The following is a 25,267-nucleotide window of genomic DNA, read 5'->3' on the forward strand; positions in this document are numbered from 1 at the left end:
AAATATATGCAATCATAAAGAGCCCTGTGTTTATGAGGACTTCTTGCTGTTTCCCTGTCTACATGACAATCATATTAAGCACTGGCCTCACATTTCCTCCTAAAAGCTGAGCCCAAAGACAATCTCTGTAATTTCAGCCCAGACAAACTTCTGTAATAGCTGCTGTTACTGTAGGTTTATATATTACTTCACGCAAATACCTCAGCAATAAGGAGTGCTTGAAATTTGAGTCTGATATCTGGACAGGAACAGCATTTCAAGACTGAAGATACTTCTAAGTACATAAAGCAATAGTGCATACAGTAATAATATACATGATCCTGAATAAAAGCTGCGTAACAGCTTAGATCCTTTTAACAGTGTTATGTGGTACCTGAAAGCACGAGCAGTTCTTGAAACTAATGGAAATAGGGGCTATAAAATTAGGTCATATTTTATTTTGGCTAGCTAACTCTTTCTGACAATTTCTTGTAAATCTAGTATTAACTTTTATACTCAAGTCCTGAGTGTGAGGGTCTTCCATGACCCCTTTTTTTAGCATAAAATAACATCAAATATAGTTCTATACTAACAATAGGGTATTATTCTGAAAGGGTGGTTTCTTAATTTTACATAGTATATCAATTATTGCATAGAGCATTTAGTTATATTATTTACAATAAACTTCATATTTGTACTCATTGTATTCCATCAATTCTACTCATGAACATTTAAATCAACATCATTCTTTCTACTGCAATGACAAAGTGCCTACATATACATCTGCATCTGCTGAGTGATAAAACTATTAACTTGCTTTCGGTATACCTTGAGGTTTTGCAACCCACCTGAAATAGCTTCTTTGAAATTTCATTTCAGATGGCATTTTAAAGAAGGAAAACGAATAAGATTTTTTTATTTTGGAAAAGAACACTAGAGGACTAAAAATTTGAGACAGCGTCCACAGCAAACATGGAATTATCTTGATAGCATAGGAGACATTACACAAAGAAGAAAAACCTTGAAAAATAAAGGAAGTACATTGGCTGAATTTTAGTTTACAGAAGATAAAGCTGTCATGAATCCGTACTGCCCCTTTCTAGCTTTTGTTTGGCTCCATCATCTTACGCTTTCAGCCAGCCTTTCAAAAAAAGTTAAATATATTTTTCCCTGTCCAAGGATAACATCTGCTGATGGAAAACCCTTTAGCTTGGGGCTGGCTGAGGAAGAGAAACTAAGAAGGAAAATAGAACACTAAGATGAAGCTGGGTCACTTTTCAGATAGAATTTTACATGCTATGGCCAAAGCAGTAGAGGGCCAAACCAGATGATTCCTTTAATGCCAGGCTCCCAAAGCCTAGCTAACTCTAAACTTTCTGGGTTTTGTACTTATATTAACAGTAATTATTTTTCAGTCCCCTCTGCATACACTATTGAACTTGTTAAACTGTTACGGCATCTAGTAGACAGATATCTAGTACTGGATGCTATAGCCCTCATGGTACGACTGAAAACAGCCAACACCCAGAAAAACTCATCAGTCTTTCTGGTATGTGAAACACTACAGAAGACAGTAAGCTTGAAACATTTTGTGAACCGGAACTTGGCACAAACCTCCAGGGCAGAGAGCACCCTCTCAAGCACCTTTCTTTGTTACTGCCTCAGTATCTGACCTTCTGAAGTAAGAAAGGGATTTTTCATCTGCTGCATAGAGTTATCACATTTGGTTGTCCTGTTTATTTTGAATGTTGCCATATAAAATGAAACTGTCAAAAATAATTCACAGAATTCAAGCAAGCATGTACACTTATATATGTATAGATATATATTTATGTGCATGTGAATATCTTTAAGACAGGTAATGATTAAACTTTGCCCTTAAGGTGGGTTTTCTTTCCTACCCCTAGAGGAAAAGACAGAATTGTTGTAATTTGTGGGGAAGCCTTCATAAGGAGGCACAATGTAGTAATGTTTGATTCTGAATTTACAATCTTCAGATGACAAATTTCTGATTAAGTATGCCAATGAAAAGATTCCTACCTGCAAATACTAGTGAAACAGAACTGAAAAAATAATCCCACTGATAAGCATTCATATCTAAATAAAATTTAATTGCCTAAAAAAACACTTTAAGCGAATGGGTTTTTCAACAGCATAGTAAAGATAGCTTTTAATCGCATCCAACTGTGTTCAAAACCTTATCCAAGTGTTTTTAAATACCATTTGAAGTCACTGCTAGAAATGTGTATGCCAGCTGTATGCCTGACTATTGCTACCCCCTTTTTATGCTCAGGCTGATGAAACAAATATCCCTAATGCCTTCTCTCATTCATTTTCCAGCTTTTTTATTTTTTCTAAAGAGTCTTCTGTGCAACATGATTCCGTGCTGAGTAGGGGATGGTGATGAACAATTCAATTTAGAAAATGAGAGCTGTTTAACCTTCACTAAATTCTAATATGTCTTAAAAGTATATTTTGTACAAACTGGCTTCAAAAAGTACCCTTGGGGAACATACAAAAAGTGTGGTGCTGTGACTTGTATTTGCCTCTCCTCTACCTCTACCAGCAAGTCCTAACATTTCTATGCTCATGTGACTGTCTTAACAAACAAGGCATTAGAAGTGCTTCTACATCCTTTCTTCTACTTTAAAATACTCTTCATAGCTACAGAAATAACGAGAAAAAAGAAAACAACAAATAAACACCTCTACCCTTTGAATTCTGTGCAGTGCATTTGATTAGGATCAATTTCTCCAGCATTGCAAGCCCAAATTTTCTCCACTGTCATTCAGAGTGAGTGAATGTCAGTAACTCTTGCTCCAGCAGTCAGGCAGAAAAAGTTTAATGAGGAGAGTTCAACAGTTCTCAAATCCATCACTCCACTGCTATTAGGAATAGAGGCTAACCCACAGGGAGTAGCAGGTATTAAACTGAGGTCAGGTTCTAAATGTAGACAAAAAAGGTTGAGATAAAAGAATGAAAAACCAGTGACAAACATGCTGTCAAGCTCAAAGTACAGAGGACCATGTGAGGGGTCAAAACTTCTACAAGCATTTCTTATATAAAATAATAGCTATGGCTTTTAAAGTTCTTTAAATAACAAATAAGATCATAATATTTTAGAAGATGATCCCCTGCAGATACTACTACATGTTTGGAACTGTCCAAGCCAGTGAAAAATCTTTTCCATACTGTACAATATGATAATTTCAGAATTACAACCTAATAATTATAACTTTGAAGTAAAAAATTTAAATTGCTAAATACGTAATAAGATTCTGGGGAAAAAATCATTTCATTCTGTTTGGAATAAATATTTTCAACGTTCCTATTTCACTTTATATGTACCGCACAGATTTGTCACCCCCCACCTTTGCCATTTAGAACAAATACCTGGCAAAATTACACCACAAATCTGTATCTCTCTGAGTCCTCTGAAGACATAACAGAAGTAGTGCATTTGTTGCTGGGTTTGTCAGAAATGGTCTTACCAGCTCTCATAAATACAGTGTGTGGGGAAGTGTTCTAGATATTTGGTTCTACTGATTATGTCTAGACCACACTACTTCCCACTTGTGCGCAACACAGACTTACCAATGGCTGTTAGCAATAAGAAAGATTATCTATGAATTCTCCATTATCAAAAATCCCTCAGAAATCTGGATGCTAATGGATCTCACTGATTTCTGCTAAGAAGTTCTCTTCTATAGCATGACAGTTAAATTGTGTCATTGTTCACATACAGCATCAGGATGTACCAAGATTTAAATGTAAAATAATAGCATTTCAGAAAAAAAAAAAACCAGAAAGAAAAGAAAACTGAACGAAGAATAGGCTGATCTTTGTACTTACGAAAAGCTCTATAGAATTCTTCAAGAGCTAGGCGCTTGTCACTGTTATAATCATCATATTTCAGCAAATCAAACAGAGAGCAGTCAGACAGATCCTTGCCAAGCTCATCCCGTTTTATTACCTGACAAGAAAATCATAACCATGAAATTACATTTGTGCTCTTAAGACTTCTTTGGTATAATTAATTGTTTCTAATAATCATTTAATAGATCACTTTAAGGTTGCTCTGGTGCAATGAACTGCAACTGTGTAAAGGGATTTCCAGTTACTTTGTAACTATTTATTACAGTTTTAAAAGTTAATGCCTTCAGAATAGACTTACTGAGACTACGCAAAAGTTTTCAGCATATTACACAAAAGTTTTTAGCATATTACACAAAAAAAAATAACATATATAGAGAGCATATATAATGGGGATAGACACAAGCACTATAAAGACACTGAACATTAAAGCTGATTTTACTTTACATGTATAGGAATGGTGATTAAGAAACATTTGAATACACTTGAGATAATAATTCACCATAAACCCCAAATTCAGACATTTTCAAAAATAACTAAACTCTTACAACCCTACTAATTGTATCAACTTCTTACAGGCTTTTGACAAGCCTATTAGCTTCCCAAAGACCTGTTATATAAGTAGCTGACCTGAAAAGACTCCTGTTTCTCAATGGGGGTGCATATACTTTGTAAATAGATCATAATTAATAGCTGTTTGATTTTTAACTCAAATTAACTTCTCCCAGAGAAGTGTTCTTTAATTTGAAGACCATTCTGCTGTAAAGTCTGTATATGTCATAGACATCTCCCTCAATTTCATCCGAAGAATTCTGAAGGTGTTGGTAACCACAAATATTCAGAATTCTTCTTTTACATGCTGTATGTGTTTAAATCACTGTCACATAACTGAAATAACCAAACCTAATGCAACTCCTTGGTGTAATGTTGCACAGTTTAAAGTTTTGTACCAGGCATAGAAAAAAATGAACGTAACTACAGTTATAGTAAGGAATGTATTCAGATATTATTAATGTAAATATACAATATCTAAACAAGTAATAGAGAAGGCGCATTAGAGCAAAGGGAAAGGACACAAACATTTTATCCTACCAGAGGCAGTTTCTATATATTAGTATAAAAGCATTATAAAAAAAAATAACCTTGTTAGTACATTAGAAAGTGTGGAAGCCATTCACAAAGATAAGAAAAATCACCACAAAATCAGCTTTAGCTATTATTAAGTACCCTAGCTGAATATTAGCGTTAGTTATTTCCCACATTTTAAAAGACTGCTTATTACACTCACATTAAACTGAATTAAGAAAAAATGAAATTGTGTACATCTTACAGCTGAAACATAAAGGCTAAAAATGTAGCTTGGGAAGAATCAGTAACTCTAAGCCCAGCGTAGTTTTACAAGTAACACTAAAGATACAACCTCGTGTACCGAAAACCTCACTCTAGAAGAAATCTTTGAGATTTCAAGGCCATGAAATGTGCTTGTAGTCATAGCTGTTTCATGAAAAAGGAACATTTAGGGTGAGAAGCATCGTTCCTTTGCTTTTCATAAAAGGTAGTCTGAAATAGTTAAATACGCTTGTTCCCACTAGCTTCAGCTGTACAAACAAGGATTATACTTCACACCTAAGGTGGCACAATAAAAACTTTGCTAAAGCCCATCAGCACCTGACACTACAGTACCACATTTTTAATTGCATATTAGTGTTCTCAGCTTCAATCCTTTAAGTTGAAATTTGTCTTTTGATGCCTTGATTTATAATTGGTAATTTTTATTTAAAATAAAAATAATGATAATTAAAAAAAGATTAGCCAGAATGACTGAGATATTTTCAAGAATGATGCAATGGATCGTATGGTATAATGTACTCTCCTGGCAATTATTTTTCATCTTCAGTAAATTATTTTCATAAAAATTTTATCTTCAGCTATTGTTTTAAATAAGAAAACCTTGTAGAAGTTTTGACCCCTCACATGGTCCTCTGCCCACTGAGCTTGACTGTGTGTTTGTCACTGGGTTTCATTCTTTTATCTCAACCTATTTCATCTACATTTAGAACCTGATCTCAGTTTAATACCTGCTACTCCCTGTGGATTTGCTCTATCCCTAATAGCAGCAGAGTGGTGGATTTGAACTCTCCTAATAATTTTGATTAAGGAATTTTGATTACAGATACAAGATTCAATATTTGCTTATATACAGACATCTTTATGCTGGTGATATACTTCGGGGTTCTCTGGAAAATTCACTCAGTTTTGATAAACACTCAAAAATTTCAGTGAGGACAGATTTTAGAAAGTACAGAAGTTATTTCATATCATGATTAATCTTAATGATCTGTGATTTGCTGTTAAAATCGCTGTTCTAATTTTTACCCAACAGGAATTGTCTTGTGCTGGATAGGCAAGGCTGACTACTTATCAAGCCATTAACCATCAGAGAAGTCATTTAACGATTTATGTTAACATCAAATGTTTTAAAAATCATCAGGATCAAACTGGCTGTTCACAGGATTCCCTAATATACTGGATGAGGAGATATCTTGCTTGTTGACATTACATTTTAATAGATCTTCACGTATCAGTGAAAGTTCATAACATGGGGCATCTCATGACACAGCACAAATATTCAAATGGGGCAAGAAAACCTGTCAGTATTGGTTCGAAAAAGAAACAGTGGAATTCAAAAACAAATAGTCAGGGTTTGTTGCTTTTTTTCGATTTTTCATTTTCTTTTACTTAGGCAAGGGATTTAATTTACTACAGCAGCTTGCTAAAAATAATAGCTTGTTTAGGTATTTTTAATTTCACACCCTACATCACTACAAGAGAAAAGTAGTACTATGTGGTATTAATACTGCATATACATGCACAAATAAATGATGTCAGTAATTGAAAAACCTGAAAAAATAGACATCAGTAAGGAATCATCAGAGGCTGAAACAATCCAGGGGGATTTTGAAAATCTGGGGTCCTACACTAATCCTTTGTGATAATTTAAAAAAAAAAAAAAAAAGAAAATTGGCAGATGGTATATGGTCTTAAGGTGAATAATAACGAGGTAAAATGACAGGGCAGCATATGGAATGAAATGGATCACATGGATGGATGTTTTCAGGAACAGGACCCGTATTTTCATACAGCCAAATGTAAGGCCATTCATCTAAAAATAAGAACCTAGATCATACCTTAATGAGGATAAATGAGCCCTGGAAAGCATTTTATCTGAAAGAGAGGAAGGATTTGCTGTGGATAAAGGATGTCTTACAATCCTAGGATCATTCTCTAGCTTATATACTTCTATACTTTGAAGTATAACAAGATAACTGGGAGTAAGAAGGCGATGATTCTGATGGTAGGACTGATTCTGAAACACAACATTCAGTTTGACTTGCACATATTAAAATTTAATATTGAGAAACTAGAAGGGAACTTCTCGAGTTACAAAGAATCAATAAGAGTAAGCGGAAACCTGGTGAAGACACTTTAGATAACACTTCTGAAAGCAAAAAAAGAAAAGCTACAGAAACAATTAAGCTTGAATCCCAGGTTCTCTTTGATGTTTTCAAATCACTGCCAAAGGTCACTTGCAGACCTTTTTTGCTTCAGCCAAAAGCAAGACATTACATTTTTTTAATTAACAGTGTAGGATAAATAGAATGATACACATATCATTCTATATGATATATGATACACAAGTCAGTTTACATGAGGGTGTATCACACACGATCTAACCATGTGCCTTAAGTCTCTGCATAAATCTCTGTCGATGGAGGGCAGAAAAGTAAAATTTAAGGAAACAGATTCTTGAGCCAATTTTTTAAACCCAGTCTGTGTTCTCCTTGGTTAAACTAAGCAGACAGTAATTAATATGGGCAGTAGGATAGAAACAGGCAACATTTTTAGAATCACATGCTAGAAACAAAATCCTTACTATAAAAGCTACAGACTAAGATGACCTGCACAATTCTACTATTGTGCTAGACAAATCACATGCAGGATTATCTGATTTCAGACTTCTGAGCTGAAAATCTGTACCAGAGAATGTTCACAAATATTTATGCTCACAAATTGTACTTTACATTTTCATGAAGAGAGTGAAGTATTTACTTTCAAAACATGTAAAAGGTAAGACAAAAGCAAAACTGCTTCTCTCTTTATGGCTCATTGTGAAATCTCATAAGCATGGAAAACTTACAAACTTATCTAAATTTTCTAATTAAATATGGCTTTTAAAAAAAAAAAAACCAACATTTACTCTTGAGACTTAAATGCTCTTTTAAACACAGAGATTTTTATCATTTGGAAAATACTGTGGTGTTTTTTTTAACAATATAGCACACATATTTTTCCCATGAAATTACACTGTTAGCTAAGTTCAAAACAACTCAGGAATTTAGTCAGTACTACGCCAGGATACTGGGAATGTAACCTGATTAAAACTGACAAACTACACGTCAGAATAGATTGTTTCATTCACTTCAATTTGATTTCTGAGAACCACAATGAAATGTCTGCAGATGTTTTGAAACTAGATCACAAACAACACATTTCCTTTATTAGTCCACCTTACCAAAAATTTTGTCAGTGATTGATGGTCCTTATGTACTTCCCCAGACAAAATGCTACAGAAATACAACTACAAGCAAAAACTTTATAGAGAATATAGTTGTTCAGTTAAAGTGTGTTCATTTTTCCTAAAATCAAGTATCTTGTAACAATAGTATCACTCAGTGCTTGATGTAGAGTACATCAAACACCAAACGTTGTGAGAATTGTGCTCTTTGACTTCAATTACTTTGTTACGCCATTTCCCACAGCAGTAATATTTTGTGGAAATTAAAAAGAATTGGTGATTTATAAAATAAAAGTAATAATAAAGGTTGGTAAATTGTTCCTTGCTTTAACTTCCCTTAACCCAGTTAAATCATTTACCCTTGGACCTAGCGGTCCAGTTTCCTTTACAGTCTGTTGGTGTGTTTTAAAGGACACTGTTTCATAAGACAGAATTTAAGCATCATTGAGATAGAGAGAAGTAACTGAAGAATCATAACTACTTGGCCTAACCTTGAGGTCATTGGCTAGAGAAAGGGATATCCTAGACAACTCCACCTTCAGCAACTGTTTCTTCTGTATTTTGCATTAGCCAACCCCCAGACTGTGCCCACACAATCAGGTGTCTAAGGTCCTCTTGTTTACAAACATTTCTTCTCAACTTTAAGCATGGATTTTGTTCCTAGCCAGTAGCTGAAAGATTAATAGCTGCAAGATTGAAGTTTTTTTTTGATACATGAGATTCCAGTAGCTAAATAATTCTAATCCAGCAGAGTAACTGAATTATCCTTTACACAGGAAAATAATGGGATGTGCTTCTACTTGATAAAAGCAAAGGCAGTAAACACAGATCAAGCTAGGATTTAGTTCTATGATCATACTGTTTGTAAGCTACTACTTCCCACTACTAGCCCCTAAAACATTATCTCCCCCCTCTCTCCCCATTTTAAAGTTCCAGGTAGGATTCTTATTTTTATTCTGAATCTAGAATTGAATATAGTGCTTGCTCTGCTTCTCTGAGATTAGCGATACTAAAAATAGATAATAAAACCTAAATAACAAGATATACCTAATAGTCAGAAATTAATATCCAGAAATAGTCAGAAATATAGCTTAACAGGCAAAAAATGCTTCTGCCTATGCCACATGTACAAAACATCAAACTTGATTTAAAATGCAAAAATAGGAGATAGGTTTCTGTGCTGAATTAATTCCCTTTTTTGCTTTACTTGCATGTGCAGCTTTTGCTTTATTAAACTGTCTTTATTTCAACCCATGAGTTACTGCACTTTTACTCTTCTGATTCTGTCCCCATCTCACCATGGGGAAGTGAGCAACGGTCTGGGTGGTGCTTAGTTGCCAGCAGGCATTAAACCACAACACATATTACTCTTTCTCTCAGTTTGATGTCCTCCAAATAACACATAGCAATACCACTGATAAGATGCAAAATCAAAAGTCATAAAGATAAAATGTTAAAGGCCAGTGATTTTGATCAGAGTTTGAGAAACCAGTGCTGACAGAAAACATGCAATTTACAACTACAGATTCGCAAACAAGTGCCACAAACTATCATCTGGCATAAACCGCACCAGTATTATCATTAATACAGAAATAAAACCAGACAGTTTTTGGCATTGACTTTCTGTTTTTTTTTTTTCCTTCAGATCTCAGTGGCACAACACAGGAATAAAGTTTTGGAATCTTAATCTTTAAAGGAAAAGATGACACCATAACTCTTGCCAAACTGAGGCATAAAAAAAGACATACATCTGTTCTCAATTCGCAAACAAGGAACAGTTTGTTAGCAAATATACCAACTGACATTGATTGAGGCAAATCTGAGAAAAAATAACTTCTTAAAGAATAAAAAGTGGAAATCTTACCTATACATTTAGCAGCCATTAATGTTGCATTACACAAATTATTTATATCTGTAATTCATTCAGATTACTTTTTTTTTTTTTAGATAATATATAGTAGCTGAGCCATTTACAGACAGTCATCTACAGAGGGTGTATTCTTCTAAGGTATGGTATATTCCTGAGATTTAGAGGTAAGGACACATACCTACACACAGCCATAAAAATAACAGTACTTAATTTCCTACTTCAAAATTGTTTCTTATTTAGTACTTTTTACATCAGAACTTTTGAACTGATGTTTTATAAAGATGTTATCGATACCTACACACACACATCCCCAACCTTGTGCATTTCCCTATGAACACACATGGATATGTAACACTATCCAAAGGTTCATGACACTTCATGATCAATCTGTATTTCTGATTACACCTGTAACTGAAGCACATTAAACTGATACGTGAAAATGGCAAATTTATCTTACAGTAGGTCCCATAACTTCCACTGATCACTCCTCGAAAAAATGATGAACTTAGTACATTTTCTAAGAGTAGTTCATTTAGCTGTTTCTTAATTTTTTGTTGTGGGTGTTTTTTTCTTTTTTTTTCTAAGTAGAATGAAACAACACTAAGAAAATATTAGAACAAAATGCAGAAGGATGACGTTTTATAAAAATGTCACAAAAACGTTATAAAACGTAACATTTTCATTTGTCCTAAGTTAGCCTAGTGAATAACAGAAATGTGTGCAGGTATTTGAAATCACAGATATTAGTTAATATGTAAAAAAGCTAAATTCTTTCTTTGACTCCAGAAAAAAGATCATTAAAAAAGAAGGAATGGAAGAGGAAAATTTACTCTAATTAATATTATTATTATTATAATAATATATTCAACTTCCTTTCAGACTATTTCCCTTCCCTTTTCATAAAATTTTGTTTTCTTAGCTCACTAGTATGAGAAATAAATAGGATAGCGGCTGTAAGTCTAACTGGGTATAGATTATTTCACCTTCACACACAGAAGGAAATTGTATTTCCTTTTTGAGCAAGATGAAGTATTCTTACAGCATGGCACTGCTCCGACCCAGGTGTAGGATCTTGCACATGGCATGGTTAAACTTCATGAGGTTGGCATCAGCCCACCTCACAAGTGTATCAAGGTCCCTCTGGATGGCATTCCTTCCCTCCAGCGTATCAACTGAACCACACAGCTTGGTGTCATCAGCAAACTTGCTGAGGGCACACTCAATCCCACTGTCCATGTCAGCGACGAAGATGTTGAACAAGACCGGTCCCAACACCGATCCCTGAGGGACACCACTCGTTACTGGTCTCCAGCCGGACATTGAGCCATTGACCACAACTCTTTGTGTGCAGAGAGCCAGTCAGTTCTTTACCCACGAAGTGGTCCACCTATCAAATTGATGTCTCTCCAACTTAGAGACAAGGATGTCATGCTGGACAGTGTCGAACACTTTGCACAAGTCCAGGTAGATGATATCAACTGCTCTACCCGTCCATCAGTTCCGTAGTCCCATCATAGAAGGCCACCAAATTGGCCAGCCATGATTTCCCCTTAGTGAAGCCATGCTGACTGTGACCAATCCCCTTGATGTTTTTCCTGTGCCTCAGCATGCCTTCCAGGAGAATCTGCTCCTCTGCTCCAAGATTTTGCCAGGTACACAGGTGAGACTGCTTGGTCTGTAACTCCCCAGGTCATCCTTTTTCCCGTTCTTGAAAATGGAGGTTATATTTCCTTTTTTCCAGTCTTCAGGAACTTCTCTTGACTGCCATGATTTTTCAAATACGATGGACAAATTCATTTAAATTATAGAATCATAGAATAGTTAGGGTTGGAAAGGACCTTAAGATCATCTAGTTCCAACCCCCCTGCCGTGGGCAGGGACACCTCACGCTAAATCATATCACCCAAGGCCTCGTCCAACCTGGTCTTGAACACTGCCAGGGATGGAGCATTCACAACCTCCCTGGGCAACCCATTCCAGTGCCTCACAACCCTAACAGGAAAGAATTTCCTTCTTATATCCAATCTAAACTTCCCCTGTTTAAGTTTTAACCCGTTACCCCTTGTTCTATCACTACAGTCCCTAATGAAGAGTCCCACTGCAGCATCACTATAGGCCCCCTTCAGAGACTGGAAGGCTGCTATGAGGTCTCCACATAGCCTTGTCTTCTCCAGGCTGAACAGCCCCAACTTCCTCAGCCTGTCTTCATACAGGAGGTGCTCCAGTCCCCTGATCATCCTCGTGGCCCTTCTCTGGACTTCTTCCAACAGTTCCACGTCCTTTTGATGCTGAGGACACCAGAACTGCACACAATACTCCAGGTGAGGTCTCACGAGAGCAGAGGAGAGGGGCAGGATCACCTCCTTTGACCTGCTGGTCACGCTCCTTTTGATGCAGCCCAGGATACGGTTGGCTTTCTGGGCTGCAAGTGCACACTGCCAGCTCATGTGAAGTTTCTCATCCACCAACACCCCCAAGTCCTTCTCCGCAGGGCTGCTCTGAATCTCTTCTCTGCCCAACCTGTAGCTGGGCCTGGGATTGCTCCAACCCAGATGTAGGACCTTGCACTTGGCATGGTTAAACTTCATGAGGTTGGCATCAGCCCACCTCACAACTGTGTCAAGGTCCCTCTGGATGACATTCCTTCCCTCCAGCTTATCAACCAAACCACACAGCTTGGTGTCACTGGCAAACTTGCTGAGGGCGCACTCAATCCCACTGTCCATGTCAGCGACAAAGACATTGAACAAAACCGGTCCCAACACCTATCCTGAGGGACGCCACTCGTTACTGGTCTCCAGCTGGACATTGAGCCATTGACCACAACTCTTTGTGTGCAGATGTCTAGCCAGTTCTTTATCCACTGAGTGGTCCATCCATCAAATTGATGTCTCTCCAATTTAGAGACAAGGGTGTCGTGCGGGACAGTGTCGAACGCTTTACACAAGTCCAGGTAGATGACATCAACTGCTCTACCCCTGTTCATCAGTTCTGTAGCCCCATCATAGAAGGCCACCAAATTGGTCAGGCAGGATTTCCCCTTAGTGAAGCCATGCTGGCTGTCACCAAGCATCCTGTTGATTTTCATGTGCCTTAGCATGCCTTCCAAGAGAATCTGCTCCAAGATTTTGCCAGGCACAGAGGTGAGACTGACTGCTCTGTAATTCCCAGGGTCATCCATTTTCCCCTTCTTGAAAATGGGGGTTATATTTCCCTTTTTCCAGTCATCGGGAACTTCACCTCACTGCCATGATTTCTCAAATATGATGGCCAGCGGCTTCACAACTTCATTCACCAGCTCCTTCAGGACCCACGGATGGATTTCATCAGGACCCATGGACCTGTGCACATTCAGATTTTTAAGATGGTCTCGAACCAGTTCCTCTCCTACAGTGGGTGCAAGGTCTTCATTCTCACAGTCCCTGCATCTGCCTTCCAAGACTTGGGTGGTTTGGTCAGAGCCTTTGCCAGTGAAGACCGAGGCAAAGAAGTCATTCAGAACCTCAGCCTTCTCCAAATCCTGTGTAGCCAGTTCTCCTGAGAGCTTCCTGAGAGGGCCTACATTCTCCCTAGTCTTTTATTTGCTACGTACTTGTAGAGTCCCTTCCTGTTATCTTTAATACCTCTAGCTAAGTTTAATTCTAACTGGGCCATAGCTTTCCTAACCTGGTCCCTAGCTTCTCGGACAACATCCCTGTACTCTTGCCATGCCACCTGTCCTTGCTTCCACCTTTTATAAGCCTCTTTTTTCAATAGAATTTTCCTCAGGAGCTCCTCGTCCATCCAAGGAGGTCTCCTGGCCCTCCTGCTGCACTTCCTTCTGGATAGGATGCAACACTCCTGAGCTTGCAGCAGGTGATCCTTGAATATCAACCAACAGTCTTGGGCCCCTCTGCCCTCTAGGGCTGTATCCCATGGAACCTTCCGAAGCAGGTTTCTGAAGAGGCCAAAGTCTGCTCTTTTGACATCCAGGGCAGTGAGCTTGCTGCACGCTCTTCTCACTGTCCTGAGGATCTCAAATTCAAGCATCTCATGATCGCTGCATCCAAGGCTGCCCTGGAGCGTCACATTTCCAACCAGCCCTTCCGTCTTGGTGAGCACAAGGTCAAGCATGGCACCTCTCCTTGTCGGCTCCTCTATTACTTGCAGAAGGAAGTTGTCTTCTACACAATCGAGGAACCTCCTGGATTGCTTGTGCCGGGCCATACCGTCCTTCCAACAGATGTCAGGGTGGTTGAAGTCACCCATGAGAACAAGGGCCTGCGAGCGTGAGGCTTTTCCTGTCTATGGAGTGCTTCATCAGCAGGTTCTCCTTGATCAGGCAGTCTGTAACAGATCCCCACAGTAATGTCTCCCATAGCTATATTCCCTGTAACCCTGACCCACAAACTCTCTGTGGACTGCTCACCTGTCTCCAGACAGAGTTCCATACTCTCCAGCCTATCCCTAACATAAAGGGCAACTCCCCCTCCCCGCCTGCCAGGCCTGTCTTTTCTAAAGTGCCTGTAACCTTCCATTCCAACACTCTAGTTGTAGGAGCCATCCCACCATGTTTCTGTGATACCTATTATATCATACCCCCATAGATGTGCACACATCTCTAATTCCTCTTGTTTGTTCCCCCATGCTATGGGCATTTGTATAAAGGCATCTGAGCCAAGCTCCAACTGAAGCCGGCTCATTGGCTGGAGCGGCTGGGATATCTCTACGGTGCTCCAAGCATTTATTATAGGTTCTGGAACTGACTGGGTGTGTTGGAATGGAATGATGCCCCCCTTCCCCCAATTCTTTTAGAGTGCTTTAAAAACAATCCAAAACAAACCCTTCAAAGAACCACCCCACTTTACTAGAAATCATGTAGATATGTTGCATGTATCTTTGACCAGAGGTGATGAAGATGATGGTAATTTTGAAAGCCCAGCCTTCTGGAAGCGTAGATACCCTGATTAGTACCTACCTCTGAAAAGAGAGTGGTCTAAAAGGTTAACTTCCTTGGTAAGTTCTTCCAATATCAAGCCACGTCTGCCTTGCCAATACAGGATTTGGAAACTATAATATTAAATGAGTTAGGCTCAGCAGTGAAAAAGGCAGTCAAGTCAGCGAAGAATTTATATGGGAAAAAATGTTCACTTAGCTTGCATGGGGCTACATAATTCCACCACTTTATCTTCACTGCAGACTACCTTATCTGACATTTACACTGTGCAATGGATTATTATTTTTTAACTGTAATTCTGTACTAGACTGTTACACAGCCATGAAAAAAAATTATACTCAGATGCCAGAACTGTTAAAACTAAAAAAAAAAAAAACAACCCAAAAAAAACTAAAAAGAAAACCAAACCTGATGATTTTTGATTTGTTATAATACTTAATTTAAAAAAAATCTCTCATTGTTTGAAACAGCTTTTTTTTTTTATAAACAGTACTATTTTTGCTTTTCTGGAGGGTAATATTAGTTTCTCTTGCCTTGAGATACAGATGCAAGAAATTTATGATTTCTAATCTGTAAAAATTGGAGTGTTCCTGTCACTATTTCCAACCTTCAACTGATTAATTTCAATTTTATATTAGGTATGGTGACTATATGGACACCTATGAAACAATAAAATGAAATCCAAGAGCCTGACTGCAGTCACTGCACAGAAAGATTGAAGAGATGTAAAATTTAAGATGCACTAAAGAACAAAATTTCACACGAACATAAATTAACTTCAGGAGTCCCTGCTGTTTTCTACAACGAATATGTTATTTTTCATAGTCCCTTAATATGATTAAATTTAAAATGCAGGCAGACACTATTATTTATGACAGGTCTGCAGATTTCAGAATTTTGGCTGTACTGTGGGCACAACCAAAAAAAAATCTCCTAATCCTGAGAACTTTTCCAAGACTACACTAATGCTTGCCTTTGGTGGGTTGACAAGGGCATGAGAAATGGAGGTTGAGGTCAGTTCTTCACATGCTGTATTTCCCATTCCTTCCTCCTCAGGGGGAGGACTCCTCACACTTTTCCCCTGCTCTAGTGTGGGGTCCCTCCCTCAGGACACAGCTCTCCACAAACTGTTCCAATGTGGATCTTTTCCACAAGATGCAATTCTTCATGAACTGCTCCAGTGTGGGTCCAGTAGATCCCCCAGGAACAGACTGCTCCAGTGTGAGTCCTACCAGCAAACCTCCTGCAGTGTGGGCTCCTCTCTCCATAGGGTCACAGGTCCTGCCAGAAACCTGCTCCAGTGCAGCCTTCCAATGGTGTCACAGCTTCCTTTGGGCATCCCCCTTCTCCTATTTGGGTTCCTTCACAGGCTGCAGGTGGGTATTTGCTCCACTATAGACCTCCACGGGCTGCAGAGGACAGCCTACATCACCATGGCCTTCTCCACAGGCTGCAGTGTAATCTCTGCTTCAGCACCTGGAGAACCTCCTCCCCTCCTTCTTCATTGACCTTGATGTGCTGCTTCTCTCACATATTGGCCAGTGGTGAGTTCATCTTGGAGGTGTCTGGCATTGGCTTTATCAGAGAGTTGGGAAGCATCTAGTAGCTTCTCACAGAAGCCACCCCTTCTTGCCACGCAGACGAAACACACTCCCATTTAGCCCTGGGAAAGCTCAAAGACCTAACATTCTTCCTCCACCACCACCACCTCTTCCCCCTCAATAATCACACTCCAAGAAAGTTTACGGGCTCAGCATTCTCTCAGTGGCAGGGACATTGCTCACATTATGAATCAATACCTTCTAGATAGGTGTATTCAAGACAAGGTTTTCTTGTTTCTTTTCTCCTACTACAGCTGTTCCAGTTTTTTTAGAAATACTAATAGCTATCATATATACAAAGGACAGAAAACAGCAAGAGTCTGATACCACTTTGCAAAACAATCTTGATTTTTCAAGCTTTTATGTTTGACAAGAACAAAAAACATTAATTGGTCTAAAACTCAGGAGGATGAAAAACAAAGTGTCAAGTTTTCAACAATCAAAGACAATGCTCTGAAAAACAGGACATTTCATTTGAGCATACTGTTCTGAGTTTTTTTTAATTTGAACTGAGAGAACTGAGAACTGAGTCACACACTGTTTCTTTTCAGTACATATGCAGGCTAAAATCTTCCTCCAGCAGACGAAGGCATAGATTTACAAATACTGAGATTATACAGGAGCTAGGTTCTTAACTGCAAAGCTGCATATATTCTGTGTTTTCCAAAGGTGATTTGCTGCTTCCTTTTGTCATAGGAAAAAGAGACAAAGGTTCTCAGCTGAAGCTTCCGCTATTGAGAAGGCTTCACAAGAAACAGGTATAGCTTATCTTTTTTTTCCCCTCTGTTCAAACTGACTAAAGAGCGATTTCTGAGGTCAACAGGTTAGCTCATTGTGTCTCTTGTCAAAACACAAAATAACAAACCATACAGCACTAACAATGAACTTTTTTTACATTATGCTGTAGGTTGAATACTTTGATGTTTCTATAACGAATGTCAGCCAAGCCACGAAGCACCATGTTTCGGTTTTAAGGCTGTCTGACCTGTTTCAATGCAAGAATTTACTTCTCTTAAACTACGTCTAACACAAAGAAACAAAAGAAAGTGTAATAGTATACATCTAGCACCTGAACAGAGAAGAGCTGTTTCTTTATACAAACCTGGAAACTACTAAAAATATATTTGATACTGACATCCAGTACTAGTACTTTAGTCTTGCTCCTCTAAAAAAGCATGATTCACTGATGATTAGATAGTGGATCTGCAATGGTGAAATTGTTCAACTATTTTCCAGTAGTTAAGTGAGGACTATGGCAACAAAGTCATTCTTTTAAACAAGTCATTTATAATTATTTGAAATTATACCTATATTTGCATGCAGTCTCTGGTTCTGGAAATTGCTACTAAAACTTTACAAGCTAACTGTATGGAAATGCTAAGTCCAGCCTAACACCTTGGGTATTATAGATTCACTTGTAAATACCTCTTAACACTGACATGTGACTTAAAAAGCAGAGTAATGATAAATAGTGGCATCTAACAAATCTTAATTTTCTTGAATTTTTAAGTGGCTGCCTGGTATACTCATTAATATAGCTCAGCTATGATTAGGCTTCTCAAACATGGACTTCTATATTATCTAGTAAATCAAAGTACATTTGCCATAACAACACTTTAATAAAAGACTCTTTAATCAGAAAAAAAAAGAAAAAGAAAAAGGAAAAGACTCTTTAATAATTAAACACCAAATCTACCCTTCTAGATAGATTCAAGCTAGTGCTGTCATGTCTACCAGAGCAGCCATACTGGTTTAGACCTGTAGTTAGTTAAAACTTGCCATTTAGAGACTAGAACCCTTTTTCCATGACCATTTCTGCACTTTTCTAGCCCCAACTTGTATAAAGCAGTAATACCTGCTTAGCATTATAGAAGTGATTTAAAATATCATTTAAATTGCTTTCAAGTTCTATAATGCATCTATACAGTTGGACTATGATAGCATGCTGTGGATAATAAACTAGCTCACTGTCAAAGCAACCTATAGTGTTCTAACCCCCTAAGGTATATCCCAAAGCATTCTACTCAAGTTTCTGAATAATCAATGAAGAATTTCTGAATAATTCATCTTTTCAAAAATTCTTGAATGAAGTTTTCTACCTCAGAGACTCACATAAATTTTCAAAAGTGAAAGCATCCCGAGACATAACATTTCGTGTGGGTAAGTCCTGACAAAGACAACTGAATAGCTACTGTGCTACTGGAAACAAACCTTACCTGAGATAATTCATTAGTGTCCACAAGTCCATTGTTGTCTGAATCAAAATAATGAAACATTTGATCTACAAGAAGTTTCTTTAAAGCCATTTTCTCATCAACGATTTTATCTCCTGATGGCGCAATGTATCTCTGACTTCTTAGATCCAGTAACATATTTTTCACTTGGGCGTATTCAGTAGGTTTACATTTATCCCCTGGAAAGAGAATACAAAATACAACATCATTTTTAATTTATTTTCTTATTAAGAAAAAAAAGTTAAATTAAGAAAAAATTAAGAGAGGTAAGGAATTTGTTCTGTAGTAGTTTGATCAATACCATTTCCTTGTTTGGTCTTCAGAATAAGGCCAAAAAATTATTGCACTTCTAGATACTTTCTGTAAACAAAATTATCTGTGTATGGAAACTAAAGAAAATTTTAACAATTTACAAGCCTGTACTTTTCCATTTAGATCCTTCTGGAAAGGTGCATCTGAAGATTTTTAAAAATTTTACCTTTCCTAAAGCATTTCATATACACTTTCCTAAAGTGAATACTGCAATGTAATATATGCAGCAAAACCTGCTAATATGATACAAAATAATACCTAAGGAATATATTTCATCATAGGATTTGGCTTCAGAAAGTAGAAATTAAACTTGAGGACTCTTAAGCTAGCTCTAACTTTTCATTTCCTGGCCATAGCAAACTTATTTGAACAGGTAAAAGTGGGATTGCCATAAGAAGAGAAATCACATCTTTTTACAAGATCTAGCTTATTCTTTTCATTATGAAGTCTTCTATAAAGCAGAAATTGCTACAGCCAATACCCCGTATGTATTGATTACAGTCACTACTCAATCTAAGCCAAAGCACCATATAGTGTATGCCTGGTGTTCCCTTCTATCAGTCACTCAACATTTTAAACTGAACAGAGAACAGAGAAATTGCTCAGAAGTTTTTGCTTTTATCACCATAACCTTGGCTTTTCAAAAGGGTTTTGATGAAATATGCAAATATGGACCAGCAAAAATACTTTGCATTTGTTGCAAATATATATTTACAGTTAGCTATTACCTAAGTTAACTTCAAGCAATAAATTCAAGGCTAGAGCAATACCTTGATTTGCAAAGAAAGGTACATTCAGGTTTGGGGTTTTTCAGATGCTATGATGAAGATACAAATATTAACGAGGAACAACTATTTACCTCAATTATTTACTATTTTCTGTATTTAATGGTATATGCATTATGGTGACTGCATCACTATGTACACCTCTGTCAGCATTTCGTAAGGCAGAGCAAAAGAATTCCTAAATGCTTCTCACTATCCTAGTGACAGACGTAGAAGAGAAGGATTCCTATGATAGAAGTTAAATCATGGAAGTAGACAAAATAGTTTTAGGAATCAAACCCACTCTGGCTTTTTTTTTATATTTTCTTCTAAAAGCCACTGCCTGTTATGTGGCTGTCTGACAGCCTGAGCTAAACATATTATTTGCACATTTATCCTTACCTGCAAGAGGCATGGAGATTGAGGACATACCATTTGTAAAACCCGAGTTTGACATGACTGCTTTTCAGGGGTCTAATGCAAAACTACTCAGTAGGAAAATGTGTCTATTCCATAGCTATTCTGTAGCTGCAGCGAAGAAACCTTTCCATGTGAAAGGCTGCAGGCTCCAGGCGGTGGGAAGGGAAGACAGCACTTAAATTCAGCATACGCTAATTCATTTGGGTGAACTCCAAAAGACTGGGCCAGGAAAATAAGTACCATCCTTATCTCCCCTAGGTAACTTTTCTGGCATTGGTAACCTCAGAGAGGGACAGTTTGGTTTTACTCTGGTGCAGCTGAAGTCTAACATTATTTTACCTATACTTCTGGCATATATGTGAAAAGACAAATCTTATTTCTTATATAGTATACTGGTCAGACCTAGCTACCATGTCCAGATTTTATCTCTTGTAAATTATTTTTAATTAAACAGTTCTCATTCTGCAATTCCAAAGGGCTGTTTCTACCTTACAGATACATAAATAAAGCTGTTTATTTCTCAATAATATCTGTCAAATCCCAGATTCGATGCAGTGTTTTTGATGAATCAGTACATGTCTGAGTTAGAAAAAGAAGCAAAAAATGAACAAAAAATTTACACTGGCAATTCTCTTTTTTTTTGTCCTTGAGGCACATGGCAATGTCTCTTACTTTAATAATCGATCAAGAATTGGATAGAGGTTCATCTCTGTAAAGACAATGATGCTAATATTAATTAGAATATTAAAGATTATTTATTAAATGCAGACAACTTTTGCATGGGTCAAACAAAAAAACTCTGCATGAGATACTACATATACAAAGTACTGCAAATTTAGAGAAAAAATATTTATGTATCACATGATCATTAAAACCATTGTCATAATTAGCTGCTTTTCCCATTTCTAACTTTTAATAGTTTATGGGAAAAAGTTTTAAAGGAATTTCAGTTTCAGTCCAATAAAGACATTTCAACTCACTTTAGACAGGACTTCTACTTGACATCTAAAGCTTAAGGAATGATGAACTAAAATTTTCTTTCACAATAACTATTCAGAGAGAAAAATACAGGCATTTTCTACAGCATTTCTTTTTTGTACATTTCCCACTGCATAGCACAAACTTCTGAAACTAGCATAATAGTCATATAAGAGCACTTTTATATTACATGTTTATAAACTACTTTTGCATTTTTCCAGAAGGGAAAAATATTTGTACTGTTCTTTTTAATATATGACATAAATGCTCTTTAATAAAAAGTTATCTGAGATCGTTATTGCCACAACTTTGACTACTTGCATAAAAACTTTGTTTATTAATTAAGAACAGAAAACCGTTAACAGTCACACTCTCCACCTCATAAAGTAACCACCCCAGTGTCACCAAAATATCTTAAGTTATATGGTATTAGTGTATATATATATATATATATATATATATATATATATGGTTTATATTACCCCATCAACAGAAGAACATAATTTCCTGAGAACATTTTGCTAAAATCTATTACAGGTGTTCTACACTAAGATAACTTTGCATTTTTATTTACCCTGTTCACATGAAGTCCTTTGGAAATATTCTTAACCTAAAAAGTAGCTCAAGGTTATCAGTATGTTGTATTAATTACTAACAGAAAATACTACTCTCTTTAATATTAATGAAAATAGAATTAAGGGTAGATGATGTTATTTAATAATCTGAAAAGTAGCTTTCTTATTGACACTGAAACATTAATAACAATGGCACTCTTAAAACCAGCTGCAAGTACACTGAATATGGTTCACAAAACAATTTCATATCTCTACAACCCATCTTCAGCAGATGCTTATTTTATACTCAACAATGTTAAAGACTACCCTCTTTATGAGATTATTTGCACCATCTCTGTAAAATAACAGCTGTAATCTGCTCTCAGTGTATACTGCTCACCCTGCAGATGAACCGCACTGAATCACAGTCCCAACCATAATAGTCCATTGGCTTCTATTGTGTGGGTTTTATGTTTGCTAGAGTCCACTGTGATTCTTCAGGTGCTTCACCAACTTGTTTGAAAGCTAGTCCATCCAGATGATGAAAATACTGCTAAAACCTGCCAGAAAAATCTCTGTTGGCTGTCATCTATGGTTTGAAACAGATGTTATTTTATTTCTCACTTATCTTATTAGATTAGTCTGACCCATAGAAAACACAGCTTTATCAACTGTAGCTTCACACTCCCTGTAACCACACTCTGCTACAGGTCTCTAATATGGAAGTAGTATTCCTCTTTTTTATCTGGAAAGGATGTCAAGGTCTCTCCACATGAGCACAGGGTTTGTATATAAGGGTCAGAAGAAAATACTCAGGCATTTAATCACATTGGTAGGGCTCTACTGTATCTTTAAATAACTTTATTAAAAATAAAATATTAAAAACAAATGCTTTGTTTTCTGTTGCCCTAGAGTTTGTGGTGTTTTAGGCATTGTTCATGACAGATCATAACAAGTAATGCAAAAATAACCTACATCACTGAAGGTAGCCTTTACACCAAAGACTCCATAGTCTTGAACATAAGGGCAAACATGACCAGTGGATGCAACTGACAGATAAGGGGATGATAAGGAAACACAATGCACGGCACAGGTTCATTATGAAATCATCCTCTAGTCTCATTTCCATGACTGCCCTTCACTGTAGTATTTAAGGAAATGTTAAGGAAATGTAAAGCAGATGTTTAAATCACAAGAATGAGGCTCTGCTTACAGGAGACCTTCCCCAGGCTGGAGCAGCATCACTGTGAAAAACTTAGTTGCTTTATTTATGTTCTAATTTAGAAAGCATTACTTGTGAAATTGTTGTCTCAATGACACACAAATGGTAAATGGGGACTAAGCACGAAAACATTTATAGTGAGGAAAAGTAATTTATGCTTGACATAATTGAGAAAAACAAACTACTGGGAATATATTACTTCTGAAAAGACCTACTAAATTCTATATAATTATCTACATACGTAAGTGCAACCTACACATTGTGTATAATTTATATAACCCTTTCTCCATTTATGAACTAGGATTACTACACAAATAAATAGTTCATTTCTGAAAAAAAAAAAAAAGCAGAAAGCAAGAATAGCAAATCTTGTGTTTTCTTGGGGTTTTGTTCTATTTGTTTGGATTTTTTTTGTTGGTTGTTTGCTTTTGTGTTGTTGTTTTCTTGGTTTTTTTTTCCATTCATGGAATGGACCCATTCTACTACATAGAACATTTTGTCAAAAACAACCAGCAAAGCAAAACAACCAATCAAACAGGAAATCCCCCCAAACTCTGCTGTGACTTATTTTACAAGTTTTCTGACATCATCTGCACAATCCTAGAACATGTGCACCTAAAAGTGCCAAAACAAACAAACAAACTAAAATTGAAGTGCAGTTCTCTGGTCCTGTATCTTGTAATACAGTGATAGTCCTAAGGCTTACATACTCCAAACTCAAAAATAGTTGAAAACTAGACACACTTGGCTGTTTCCTTCTATGCGGTACAACAGCTTTGCAGCTATATCTCCGTTACCTTGGAAACAGCTGAAAGTTAGATTTTCAGTGCTATTGTCCTTCTAAACAGTATTGAATAGATGCTATTTGCCCATAATAGAGAAAAAAGTTGTATTTGATAATTTAAATCTTACTTAATTTGCAGGAAAAAAAAGATAGATATCAAAACTAACTAGTAATTTATGAAAACATGGCAAATGAATATACGCATTATTCTTAACACCGGTAGAAAAATATTAAAGAACTAATTAAGATTACAGTTTAGGGGTCACTCTTTAAATTCAAATTCAGATGTAAGGGTTTTGTATTACACAGTTTGTAGAAAAATACTAGGATCCATAGAGAAGGAAAGAAAGAACCTATCATTTTAAAAAGATAATAAAGACAAATCATTCAGTTTCTGTTCTTAGTTCTTTTACCACTTTCATGGTTAATACAGACATTTTAACTCTTCCTTGCCTTAGAATTTCCAGCTACTTAGCAGGAACAACTCTTATGTCAGAGATCTATCAAATCAATAATATTGATGGAGGCTCTATCTCCATGAAAATCATCAGCCACTGAGATACAACTGGATTCCAAGATCCTTATGATTTTGAGCTGAGTTGTACCCATATAGCACTAACGGTTTCCACAAAGCCATTTTTTCCTTCAAAATTAAAATAACTTTGGCTCTCACAGAAATGGCAACTAGTTTCCAGTGGACCATACCTCCTATAAACAGTTTTAAGTATTACAAAACTGATACATACATGAGATTTTTTAAAATGGAACAGACTTGAGAAGCACCAAGCTTAATGTTAATCTTCTACATGCATTTTGTACACATTCAGAATAATCTCATTAGCCAAAATAGTTCACTGCAAAATTATGAATTATATTCTGTGGAGCAAAAAAGAGAAACTAATCCAAGATAACATACATATAGAAAAACACATACATTTATAGACTAATACAAATATGGCCATACACATTCATGTGCACACATACACTCCCCATTGATAAGATGAAGAATAGATACAGCTAATATCAATTCAATTTCAAACATAACGCAAGAGACAACTTGAAGGTCTTCACCCACTCAGCTATTTTTCAAGATCTAGTTTCCACAGATGAAACATGAAAGTTGTAAAATTACTTATAGCCCTCAGAGATAAAGGAACTTTTTAA

General features: G+C 36.8%; 1 protein-coding gene across 5 annotated transcripts in view; it reads right to left on the bottom strand.

The window, feature by feature from the left end:
- FSTL5 (follistatin like 5) overlaps positions 1–25,267 on the bottom strand; it is a 318,360-nt gene that overhangs the window by 120,182 nt on the left and 172,911 nt on the right. For all 5 annotated transcript variants that reach the window (XM_057419057.1, XM_057419061.1, XM_057419058.1 and 2 more), the window contains exons 5-6: positions 19,052–19,248; positions 3,832–3,952 (exon numbers count right to left, since the gene is read on the bottom strand). In XM_057419057.1, coding sequence (XP_057275040.1) covers positions 3,832–3,952; positions 19,052–19,248 — 318 coding nt within the window. The remainder of the gene's footprint in view (positions 1–3,831; positions 3,953–19,051; positions 19,249–25,267) is intronic.

This window comes from Pezoporus wallicus, unplaced genomic scaffold (assembly GCF_028554395.1).
Source record: "Pezoporus wallicus isolate ANWC-B61680 ecotype Strahan unplaced genomic scaffold, APGP_CSIRO_Pwel_v1 contig_2384, whole genome shotgun sequence".
Lineage (NCBI taxonomy): Eukaryota > Metazoa > Chordata > Aves > Psittaciformes > Psittacidae > Pezoporus > Pezoporus wallicus.